This window comes from Rhinolophus sinicus, chromosome 1 (genome assembly GCF_057876585.1).
Source record: "Rhinolophus sinicus isolate RSI-liver-muscle chromosome 1, RSI-T2T, whole genome shotgun sequence".
Taxonomy (NCBI): Eukaryota; Metazoa; Chordata; class Mammalia; order Chiroptera; family Rhinolophidae; genus Rhinolophus; species Rhinolophus sinicus.
Genome location: NC_142501.1, coordinates 157,084,826 through 157,097,050, shown reverse-complemented (window position 1 = coordinate 157,097,050; position 12,225 = coordinate 157,084,826). Strand labels below are relative to the sequence as shown.

General features: G+C 37.3%; 1 protein-coding gene across 2 annotated transcripts in view; it reads left to right on the top strand.

Moving 5' to 3' along the window:
- Nucleotides 1-11,939, top strand: part of ADAMTS3 (ADAM metallopeptidase with thrombospondin type 1 motif 3) — a 255,078-nt gene extending 243,139 nt beyond the window's left edge. The window contains exons 19-22 of one of the 2 annotated variants that reach the window (XM_074324473.2): nt 59-191; nt 3,760-3,967; nt 5,669-5,786; nt 9,210-11,939. In XM_074324473.2, coding sequence (XP_074180574.2) covers nt 59-191; nt 3,760-3,967; nt 5,669-5,786; nt 9,210-9,769 — 1,019 coding nt within the window. In that variant the 3' untranslated portion in view covers nt 9,770-11,939. The remainder of the gene's footprint in view (nt 1-58; nt 192-3,759; nt 3,968-5,668; nt 5,787-9,209) is intronic. The other variant, XM_088791374.1, reaches the window with a different exon arrangement.
- Nucleotides 11,940-12,225: the final 286 nt, after the last annotated feature.

Below are 12,225 nucleotides of genomic sequence, written 5' to 3'. Positions count from 1 at the left end.
AAATATGTAACAAAATGAATAAGTGATTAAATCCAAAGAAATGTATTTCCTTTTCCAGGTTTCCAGTACACTAAATACGGATGCCGTAGGAAAAGTGATAATAAAATGGTTCATCGCAGCTTCTGTGAAGTCAACAAAAAGCCTAAACCTATTAGAAGAATGTGCAATATTCAAGAATGTACACATCCACTGTAAGCATTTATTTTAACTATCATATCCTGACAACAAAATAATAGGGATTTAAATGTCTTTAGCTCTTTTAGTTCTAATTTTCTTTGTAGTCAAAGCTAATATATGCAATTGGCTTAAATAGATCATTTCACAGGAATTACATAAAGTTGTGGCTCCCTGTCCTTTACCATATATCCCTGCTTCTCACACAAAAAATGCTTTCAGCTATTGTCCTTCTTTTGATATTTGGTACTACTTGTTTTCATCTCTCTAAGTAAAATGTTTTTGCTTCTACTCCTTGAGTTTTTGAGGGGAGGAAAAAGGTAGAGGACGTTTTAGACATTTATATATTGGCTTTCCACTGTGGAAGGTAAAAGATTCAGCATTCTTTTACAAGCCTTCCCCAAATGCACACTCACAACCCACACTTCTCCCTTTTCTGGAACTTCCAATATTAATATAACCTATCTTTTACGGATATTAATATTCAGAGTTTATATTATTTCAACAACATGTATCTCTCTTAACTCTTGATTCACTTAGTATGCTCTTATGTTTCTTATAAAACTTGGTTTCTTCTAGAATTAATGAATGTCTTGATTTTTACATATTTTTTTTACTACTTTTCACTAATTCATCCCCAAACTCTTTTCCATGGGTATGAATCTCCTCTAAATACTAAACACTCAAGTGTCCTGTCACTTTCATCTTAGAGATAGCTCTCAGAGAGTTCTATGTGTTCCAGCTCTGCCCTGGCCTTCTACACAGCTTTCATCCTGGTGTTTCTGTTTATCATCCCCCTACCAAGTCCTACTGCCTACCTCTCGCATTGGAGCTCCTGTTTCTTGCGTTCCTTGTCTTATCTTTTGGTGTATTCATTTGCTCTGGTGGCTCTTCCAGTAGCTTCATGGAAAAAAAAAAAAAGTATATAGTGAGTAAAAGTTTTTATATAAGAATTAAATTTTTCTATACTTAAGAAAAATATGTATGAAGTTAAAGTATAATGGTATATAAGTAGCCTTTCTTCTACTCTTACTCTTGATCATTTGGACCCACACACATACACAATTCCAAACTACATTTTTCCTCAGACGTTTGAAACCATTGTTCGGTTGGTTTTTTTTAGACTCCAGAGTTGCTGTTGAAAAGTTATTTGCTATTCTGATTCCCACTTCCTTCAATGTGACCAAGTTCTCCTTGTCATCCAAAGTTTATAGGATCTTCTTTTTATTTCCAGTGTTCTGAATTTCAGTGGTGAAATTGCCTTGGTGCTCATCTTCTCTCATCCATCATGCTGTGTACACGTAGACTTTTTAAAACATGAAACCAATACTTTCATCTCTGGGAGATTTTCTTACATTTTTTCTTTGAAAAATGTCTTTTTTCTCCAGTGTTTTTTCTTTCTGGGATATTTGTAGTTAGGCTTCCTAAACAGATCTAATTTTCTTTTCTCCTATTATTTATTGTTTCACTTGCTTCATTTTTCAGTTTTGCTATATGTTGTTAGTGTTCAAGAGCTTTAATATCGAAAAACTCTGTTTTGTTCCTCAAATTTTCCTTGTTCCTCAAATTTTCCTTTTGCAAGGCTTTTGATTCTTATTTCACAGGTGTTATATATTCTTTCATCCTTTCTTAGGATAGTAAAGATTATTTCCTCTTTCTTGCATTATATCTTTTGAGTTCCTTTCTTCTTTTTCCTCAACTCCATCATTTGTGTTAGAGGCTTTCTGTGTCTGGTGAGTATTGGTTTTTCATGCATATACAAAAATGCAGTGTTAAGCAGGCTGACTAGAAGCTTGCTTTATGGTCAAGATTTGTTTGCTGGCGGGCTTCACTGTAGGATAAGCTGGCTGGGCTATTTCATTGAAAGACCCTAAATTATCTGTATATTTAGGGTTTTTCTAATGAAATGATAAGTTTGCATAAACTAGAAACAATCTGCTGAGGGAGTATAAGCTTATTTAATAGCAGTTCTGGAAGTTGTATATGTGTAGGCAACTAGGGTCATCTCATCATTCCATATGTACATTTTTTACATAACCCCTTGTTTTCACTATGATCTCTTTCTCTGTTGTCTCTTGACTATGTCTCCTGTCCACAAGTTAAGTCTGGTTCACTTTCTTCAGAGAACGAACCTCAAGTCTTCTTCTGGGTTGGAGGTGGGGAAATCACCTCGTGGGGTTAAAGATCAGGAGATCTAACGGCCTCCGAACAGGTTTTCTGTCAGTGCCCCCATTTTCAGCCCTGCCATCACCCACACTTTCATGAGGCCACAATTCCTGAAGTTCTGCATCAAGTTGGTTTGTTTCTCAGCTCCTGCTGCAGACTTAAACTGCATCCTTCTTAGGTCTACTGAAGTAGTAACTGTATGTTCAACTGCTTTCTAGCTTCCAAAATTATCTTCTGGTGGCTCCTTTTCAATTTCTTTTTTCTTGCCTTTGTGAGTTTATGCCCTTTTTATCCTTTGCTGTCATTCTAGAAATTTCACGAGTGAATAAGGTAACCAGAAATGTCTATGATTATAAAATGTGTACTTCTCACAGAATATCTGCCTTCAAATGAGAGTCACTATTAAGGCCTTCAAAATTGAATACAATTTCTTAGTTGCCACAATGCATTCTACAAGCTAGAGTAATCTTACACTGTGAATACTAAAAACTGCTGAAATTTAAGCATGGTTATATTTTGGTACCCCGGATATACAGAAAGAAAAAAAATTGCAGAAGAAAAGTAACTTTTGGAGGGATAAATAGTATGCCTTGATTTCATTCTGACAGATTAAATAGATGGAATCAATGGTGACAGCTCGTTGGGACCTGGTAACCACATGTAATAGAGAACTGTCCATAATATTGTATCCACAGCTGATTTGCAGAGTCCTGGGGTCATTGACATCAACACTAGGATTTGGAAATGTCCCATGGGAAATCTTTTTTAAAATACATTTTTGGAAATATTTCTATCAGGTGCATTCTAGCCCTGATGCACACTACCTCTACCTTTCTGTCAGACCCACTAAGGGTTAATATGAAGAACTAAATTTTCCAAACAGGATAGATATTTCATGTAGGCTTCATGGCAGCAACTGTGGAAATGAAATAGTCATCTCAAAATATTAAAACATGAGTAAACTCCTGATTTCATGGAAAAGCTGCAGCATCCAAATCAGTTGCACACGTCAGATGGATTCTTTTTTTGATTTGCTGTCAGATGTTTAATACCATTAGGCAATATGGCTGAGAGTGAGTTGGTGTATTTTTTGAAAACGACCATCATGCCTAAACCTACCTACCTGGATAACCTTAAGATGAGTTTCAGAAACACTCTGTTGATCATCCTTTAGGAAAGGAGAAGGTTTCAGAGTCAGTGGGAGGCAGAAAGATACTAAGCCATTAAAAATAGAAGTGCCAGACCTATTGTTAGAAAGTTCTAAAACTCTTTAATTGTGTGATGCATCCATCTTTCTGAAAGTCCTTCCTGAATTGCAGTGTGCCCCACTGGGTGGCACATCACTCAGAGAGCAGAAAAGACTAGGTTTGCACGCTCTACATCCCAATGACTGTGGGATTTTAATCCCCACACCCACAGCTGGGTAGCGGAAGAGTGGGAACATTGCACCAAAACCTGTGGGAGTTCCGGCTATCAGCTTCGCACCGTACGCTGCCTTCAGCCACTCCATGACGGCTCCAACCGCTCCGTACACAGCAAGTACTGCGCGGGTGAGCGTCCTGAGAGCCGCCGGCCTTGTAACAGAGTACCCTGCCCGGCCCAGTGGAAAACGGGGCCCTGGAATGAGGTGGGTGTCTGAATTCTGTATGCATGTGTGTGTGTAAGCATGTGAAGCATGTTTTAATTTGGCTGAAATACCAGCTAGGCTTTGTGTGAATTGAGAAACTCATATACGTTGTAATCATTAAGCACCTGGAGATGTTAGGAAAAAGCGATATTTTAAAGAAGTGTTTGCATTTAACATTCATTAATAGGGGCAAACGATGTTTGGGTGTTTTGTGACACAGTGGAGTCTACAGGTGACTGTCAGATCCTCTGTTTAATGTCTTTGTTGACTTCACTGTTCCTACAGGATGAAATCCAAACGACTAACACTGAATGCAGGACCCTGCCCCATGTGCACCATGATAAATCTTCTTTTTTAAATTGAGTTCTAATTGATAGAACTTTCTGTTAGTTTTAGGCACACAGTGTAACAATTCAATATTTGTATATATTGCAAAATGATTACAAGAAGTCCCATGCTGACTCTTGTTATTTGTTCTTTATTCTAACTCCTAGACCCAGTTTGAGCAAACTGGGTCTAGGAGTTAGAATAAAGAACACTGTTCAGAAAAGACCATGGTGGTTGGAGCCTCCTACCTTTTGGTGGGCTGGCCCTTCCCCATCCTCCTATCTAACCATCTCCCTCTTAGTGACCAAGGCTCATCTCCACAGTCCAAAATACCACCTTCTAGAAGGTGCCTTTCCCACGTCCTTCCCCTGCGTCCCCAAGGCAGAGACGCCTATGCTAGTGTAGTGTTCATGGCCAAGTGTTGTACCTCCTTTACTTCAGCCTGTGCTTACCACTAGTCCACCTACTTCTCCAAAGCCGTGTGCTTTGCTTCCCAAGTCCCCAGCTGGTGCCTGTGCAAGTGGTGTTTGCTTGGTGACTGGCCGACTCAGTGTTGAGGAGCCTGAATTAACCTCGTGTCTTTGGTATTCCTAAAAACTCATAATGAGGAATCATAGGGTCATAGGCAAAGAACTTATAGGAGAAAGGGCATCAAAACCCAGATGGAGAATGAAGGAGGAAGTGGGGAGCCGGCCCAAGATGGAAGGATGGGCAAGTGAAAGTTTCATGCACAGACCGCGAAGATGACTCATGTTCTGTTTCCTCAGAGTCTTAGAACAAGGGCCCCTCCTTTGTAGCTCCTATCTAGAACAATAGCATAATCATTTCTGGGCTTAGTTTTAGAGTACTTGGCTCCTTCATTAAAGAATTTATGGGACTAGTATAATAGTAGTTCCAAAGAGGTGGAATTAACCAATGTAGCATGTCAGTAAATTCTGCCATCTGTAAGGAAGGTGCAAGAATGGGAACGTCAATGCCATAATTGACTCCCTGAAAACAGGCACCACTACTCTTGTTAGGAACTATGTAGGTATTAAGATTATAATACTAAGAGCTTCTTTCATATCAAATGCTTACTACGTGCAAGGCATAATTTTTAGATACATTGTCTCCTTTGCCTTCATTCAGTTCTACAACAATCCTGCGAGGCAAGTGTTATTATCCCAGCGTTCAGGGGAAAAGCGATGTGCCTAGGCTGGTAAGGGATGGAGACAGAGTATCCACCTAGGATTATCTGTTTCCAAACCACTGTGTAATACCACAACCATAGAGAAAGGACTCCAGAGCTGTGCATGTATGTGTGCGTGAATGGGGAGAGGAAGAAAGCTGTCTTGGTGCAAAAAACATCTGTAATGGCAGCCTTTGTTTCTGTAGTGTTCCGTAACCTGCGGTGAAGGGACAGAAGTGAGACAGGTGCTCTGCAGGGCTGGAGACCACTGCGAAGGAGAAAAGCCTGAGTCCGTCAGAGCTTGTCAGCTGCCTCCCTGTAATGGTAGGTGTGGCACTATTGGTTTCAGTGCTCTGACAATGGTTTTTAAGCCTCAAAAAGCAGAATTTCCTTTTAGGACAAGTCCTAGAATTTCTATTTGCTTATCGAAAAACAGCCACAGGAAAACAGCCTTAAAAATTAGCCTCAACAAGTCTCAAGACCGGTGTTTGAAGCCATGTCCCAACCAAGTGAATTATCCTAACTAACCACTGCAGCCTCTCCCACAGTTCCTCCTAGGCAGCAGTGCTGGGGTAAGGCCTGTGTCATGTATATGTAGCTTCTAGAAAAGCTACATATTTCTAGAAAAGCTACATATTTTTTCTCTATGATTTTCTTTATAACCTCCCATTGTAAAAGCATCATACTGCAGAAGGTTTTGAAATGTTTTACTGAAATTAATTCAGTTTAGACGTGTGGATGATAAATGCTCTTCAAAATGCCTTTCTAACAGCTGTCCATCCATATATGTTCCCTTCCCTAGGGGGATTTCAGAATAGACACCGTGCACAAATGCAAAGATTTGCCTAACCTACTCTCTGGCTGTATTGCAAAAGCAGAGTGATTTTATTTAAAAATAGACATCAATGTGCTGCTGTAAAACAAAATTTACATTGGATGTTTTCAGTTTCTGTCACTGTCTCCTTCCTCCTTTTCTGTGCTTGCTCTATTTACATCTGTCTATGTCCTCTCTCCTCATTTTGTATTGCCATTTTGCTCTCTCCTCTGTCTCTCACATTCTGCGTCGGTCTGGCCTTGCTCCACACCTGCTGCCTTTTCTTCTTGTCTTCTTTTTCCTCTTCTCTCCCACATGTGTCTGTCTCTCATTCTCTCTTTCCAGTCTCAGACATTCTCTCCCTTCTGGCCTTTCTTTATCCTCCCCATCTCCCCCACCACAAGCTTCCTCTTAAATTCAGTTTTCTTAAGTCTGTGCCTACTGTTCTGCCACACTTAGGACTGAAGAAGTTGCCATTTTTATTGACTTACAAACACTGTAAGTAAGCCATCAAGTGAATATTGATATCTGCTAAATTTTATTTTCTTTTTTCAAGAAAATTGGCAAGGTGATATTTTATCAAATGTCTAATTTTTTTAGGAAATTTCAGGGTTCAAGTTTTTTAAACCTTGTAAACTATTTCATTGTACGTTTTCATTTGAAAAGTGTGGTGGCATGAATGAGTATGACCATGAGGGGGAGACAAAGGACAGATAATTTAATCATTCTTCTCTGGAAAGTGTATTTGAAAGTTTAAAACATAAGTCAAAGCCAAAAGAGCAAACTTTACTCAGAAGCTATAAAGTTTAGTTGCCCTAATATTTTATTCTTATGTAGGCATTACCACCAGGAGGCTAAACACTTTGTGTGAGCTTTATTGATCTAAATAGCTGATAGTGCTTTATATTTCTGCAAATATGCCTAATTGTCAGCAAGAATTTGCTTGATTCTCTTCCTTTAGTAAAAAGGAAAAGATTTTATTGTAAAACAGAGGTGCAAATGAGAGTACATGACTATGTTAGTGATTCCCCATTCTTTTAGCTGTTCTCTTTCTCTGACATGCAGGCCCAAAAGCCAATTCTAGCAGTTCTACAAGGCCACATACCTCTACCATACATCAGTGAAGTAAACACTACTTCCATCTGTCTCTAACTGCAATTGGAATCAAATGGCCTTTTGAAACCATGTGTAAAAACCTTTTTCCTGAACTTCTTATGATGATCTGGGCATAGAGTGAGAAGGCTAAAAAAGCTTTCTTAATTTTAACAATTTTTGTTATGTGAACCTTTTCTAGGCCTCATTTTGATTGTACTATTTACTGAGTAGCTATTGAGTCCTTCCCAGATTTTCCAAGGCAAATTACCACAAACCGAATGTATTCTTTTACTTACTTGTTTCTTTTCATCCCTTTTCCTCCTCCATACAGAAGCATATTCTGGCCATAATTAGACCCAGGCTGTGAACTGGTCCTGGCAATGCTGAGCTGCTCACACTTAGACACAGGAGATGCTCATGTGGCCTCCTTTAACTCAGAAAAAATAGAGCACTTTGAGCTGGACCACAGAACAAGGGTGATGGTGCTGGATCAGAGGGAAAAGAGAGTATAGGGTCAGTAAGGTCCTTCCATCCTAGAGCCTTAAACACAGAGGAAGAAGACATTAATTTCCTTATTTTAAGATACAGGCATAGAAAAACTCATTTGGATATGATGAGAAATTGATTTTTGAGGTGAAACCCATCAATGTGATGCTCAGACATTCATAACATAATTAGATGATTACCTTAGCTAATGTGAAATACTCAAACACATCATACTATACAATAGATCTGTAAACTGACACCAGGCAAATACAAGTCATTCCACAATTTTGGAAGAGGCATGGTATTGTAATTCTCATAATAAGAGGTAATAATTAATAGGTAATAGTTTTTAGCCCTCTCTTGGCCTTGTCAACTGACCCTTCTTCTTCTTTTTCTTTTTTTTTTTTTCATACTTTAGAAAAAAGATTCTTCAATTTCTTTGGCAAGTTATATGGCAGGTCCTTACCTAGCAATTTAGTATTACCCAATAATACAATTTAAAGTGATTACAGTATATACATGCCACAATTTATGAGTCTTTGCATTTATTAATTAGATAGGGGATCAATATTTCTGTGTTGAACTATGTGCATGGGATCCACCTAGGATATCCCTGGAATGAGTGAAAATATGTAATATTTGAACTTTTTGACATGTAATTCTTATAACCTGTATTCAACAAATTTTTAAAATAATAAAAATAGTGCGTACACACATGTATCAAATGCTTTATGGTGCTGCTTTTAGTACTATTTAAACATAAAGTGATACCAGGTTATGAAAGTTAAGAACCAACAGTTTCATGTTTACTATTGAATATTCTCAGGTTATTTGTTATTTCAAAGTGCAAATTTGGGTAAATTGTGTCAACTTTCTTATGAGTAAATGTGAAATTATTGCATTCATTCTAGAGAATATTATTCTAATCAAGATCTTCATTTTTCTTTCGGTAATACATTTTTAAATTTACATTTAATATAGAGGCTACTCTATTAGAAAGACAGAAATACATATATATTCCTTTATATCCTAAAAATATTTGTAGTAAAATTAATCCTATTTTCTCATTTAAAAATCAGATATATGTTTCTAGCAGGAAGAAAAAAATACCTGGATCTGAAGTCTCCTGATGGAGATAGTAAAATCGTGGTCAACCCAAGTGCTTTGCACGTAAAAAATTACTTCTTTCAGTGAATTCATCCTAATGCTGATATTTTTAATGCAAAGGCTCATGTGGAGAACTCCCTTCAATGTCAGATTTTCCTTATATCTTTTTATATTCATAAACAAGTTTACTGTCTTTCCTCCTTATATTTTATATTTAGATTTATTATTCTTTTTAATTTTCACAGATGAGCCATGTTTGGGAGATAAATCCATATTCTGTCAAATGGAGGTGCTGGCGAGATACTGCTCCATACCAGGTTATAACAAGTTATGTTGTGAGTCATGCAGTAAGCGCAGTAGCACCCTGCCACCACCATACCTTCCAGAAGCTGCTGAAACTCATGATGATGCTATCTTTAACCCTAGTGACCTCCCTGGATCTCTAGTAATGCCTACATCTTTGGTTCCTTACTATTCAGAGACCCCTGCTGAAAAGAAGAAATCTTTGAGTAGGATCTCTTCAGTGGGAGGTCCAAATGCATATGCTGCTTTCAGGCCAAACAGTAAACCTGATGGTGCTAACTTATCCCAGAGGAGATCTCAGCAACCAGGAAATAAGACTGTGAGACTGGTCTCCCCTGCCACCAAGAGTGGCCACCTCAATTCATCTTCACAAATGGCTGCTGCCCCCTTCCTTGCAGTCAGTGATTCATTAGGTGCTTCTTCTCTGGCAAGAACCTCAAAGAAAGATGAAAAGATTATTGACAAGAGACGTCCGGTAAGATCATCTACTTTGGAAAGATGAGAAAGTGAACCTAAAAGGCTGGAAATCAGAGGAAGACCTGGACAAGCTCTCTCTCTCCGTGGTGCATACAGCTTGTTTAAAGTGGAAACCTCCATAGATTGTCAACTCATTTTACCTGTAAGTGGAAGAAAAAAAGTGCTGGTTCACTTTTCTAGTTGCTTTCATCCTTTTTGTTGTTGTTCTGCATTGACTCATTTATCAGAACTCATTGGAAGAAAGCGCCAAAGATTATTAACAGAAGGAAAGTAAGTTGTTAAGTATATTGGTCACTCTCTAAATAGAAAAGGGACTGGAACCAATTGTGCATATCAGCTGATTTTTTGTTTTAAAAAAGTTATAGTAAAAATAAAAAGAGATGCCAACTGTTTACACCTTAACAAAATATTTCAGAAATGGAGCAAAGAATTCGTAGACTTATATGCCTATTTATCTATATTAGAAATATTGTATGAGCAAATTTGCAGCTGTTGTGTAAATACTGTATATTGCAGAAATCAGTATTATTTTAAGAGATGTGTTCTCAAATGATTGTTTACTATATTACATTTCTGGATGTTCTAGGTGCCTGTCATTGAGTGTTGCCTTATTTGACATTCTATGGGTTGATTTTTCAAAGCAGAATATTACAAAGAAGAAGTTAGAATTGCAGCTACTGACAACACAAAGAGTTTTGTTATACGGTTTAATCAACAATGTGATTCCTAAATTATAGAAAAAGAAAAAAAATAAGATGTAGACACACAGATTTCAGCTTACCTATTACCTTCCATCCTTTCATATAAAGGAATTGGATTTGTGTCTTACTCTACTTGTGGTCACAGGGAACAGAGACCAGTAAAGGAGCCTGTGCAAGAAAAAACTGAAACTCCTCTTACCAGGATCTCAGTGGGCACCATTCAAGCGTCCTCTCTTCTTATGTTGTTTTTTATTTCCCATTGTTGACACATACAAAAAATCTATACTCAACGTACTGTAATAATAACAAAGGAAAAATGTCTTGAGATAATTCATATGTTGGTAGCTGAGAAAAACATCATTAAATTAGAATTGACACTCAAGTATAATAGGGCTTTGGAAGCAGGTTCAAGAAAGCATTTGTCAATGGTTGCGATATTTATTTTCTGCATGGTTCATATCCAAATGTTCACAACCACAATGCATCTGACTGCAATAATGTGCTAGTAATTTATGTCAGTGGTCACCTTACTCACAGTGAAGCCAGAAATGCTCTCTCCAGGGAGTAGATGTAAAGTACTTGTATATAAAATTCAGAACTGAAGATATTTATTAAAAGTTGATTTTTTTCTTCATAGTATTTTTATGTACTAAATATTTACGCTAATATCAATGACATATTTTGGTAAACTAGAGAGACATAATTAGAGATGCATGCTTTGTTCTGTGCCTAGAGGAGAAATTTAAGCAAACTACAACCTCCAAATCAAAGAGCTAAAATTTGAACAAATTTAGTGTCATGCAAATCATTTACATTTATAAGTGATTGATACAAAAATGGTGACTTGTTTGCCTTCAGTGAAATATGAAATAGTATGGACTCAGCTAGCTTTTTATGAAATAGTGAATTAGAAACATTTTTTTTTAAGTATGTGCAAGAGATACGTACCTTATGAATTATACTTCAAAGAAAAAGTGCTGTCAGCGTACTATTTTTAAGGTCAGTTCCTGAACTGTTTAAAAATGTATTATACAAACTAAAATGTAGATATGTTAACCTTTCAAAGCACAGAATGTGCAAGGACTTTTGCATTGTAATCATGGTAAACAGCTTCACCTATTGACTCTATACCTCTTAAGGAATCGCTGCTACTTTGTGCAAGAGTTTGGAAAGTCAAATGAATTAGGTGAATTCCACATCATAAAACAATCTCTGAGCCCCGAGTAGAAGTCATTTCCCCCCCCTCCCCAAATTTCACCAGATTGATTTCTCTCTAGTTTGCTTGCATGTGTATACATCTGGTCCACAGGGGAATGTAGAGAAAGATGGTCAAACACATACACCTCCCATAAAAGATGTATATATTCGTTATATTTCTGATCTTCAAGCTTCCTTTTCTACTAAGCTAAAAAGTCCTTTTTATCAAAGTGTACACTACTGATGCTGTTTGTTGTATTGGGAGCATGTAGTAATAAAAATGTTAACAAAAGTACAGATCTGGCTCGATCTAGATTTTATCATTAGATTCACCGCTGAGTAATATAAATGTATTTTTTTCTCCTACAAAGTGAAATAAGATCGAATTGATTCGCTATTGGATTTTTTCTAAAGAGACTCAAATAAAGTGATGGTGTCTCCTATTCTCACATCAGGGTATATCATAATATTTAAAAAATAATAATAAAAAAGTTATGGGTAGTGGCATTTTGTTTAAGTTCATTCCACAGAACTATAAAGAAGCAGAGAGAAAATGGCAATAATGCTAGTACATATGTGAAAA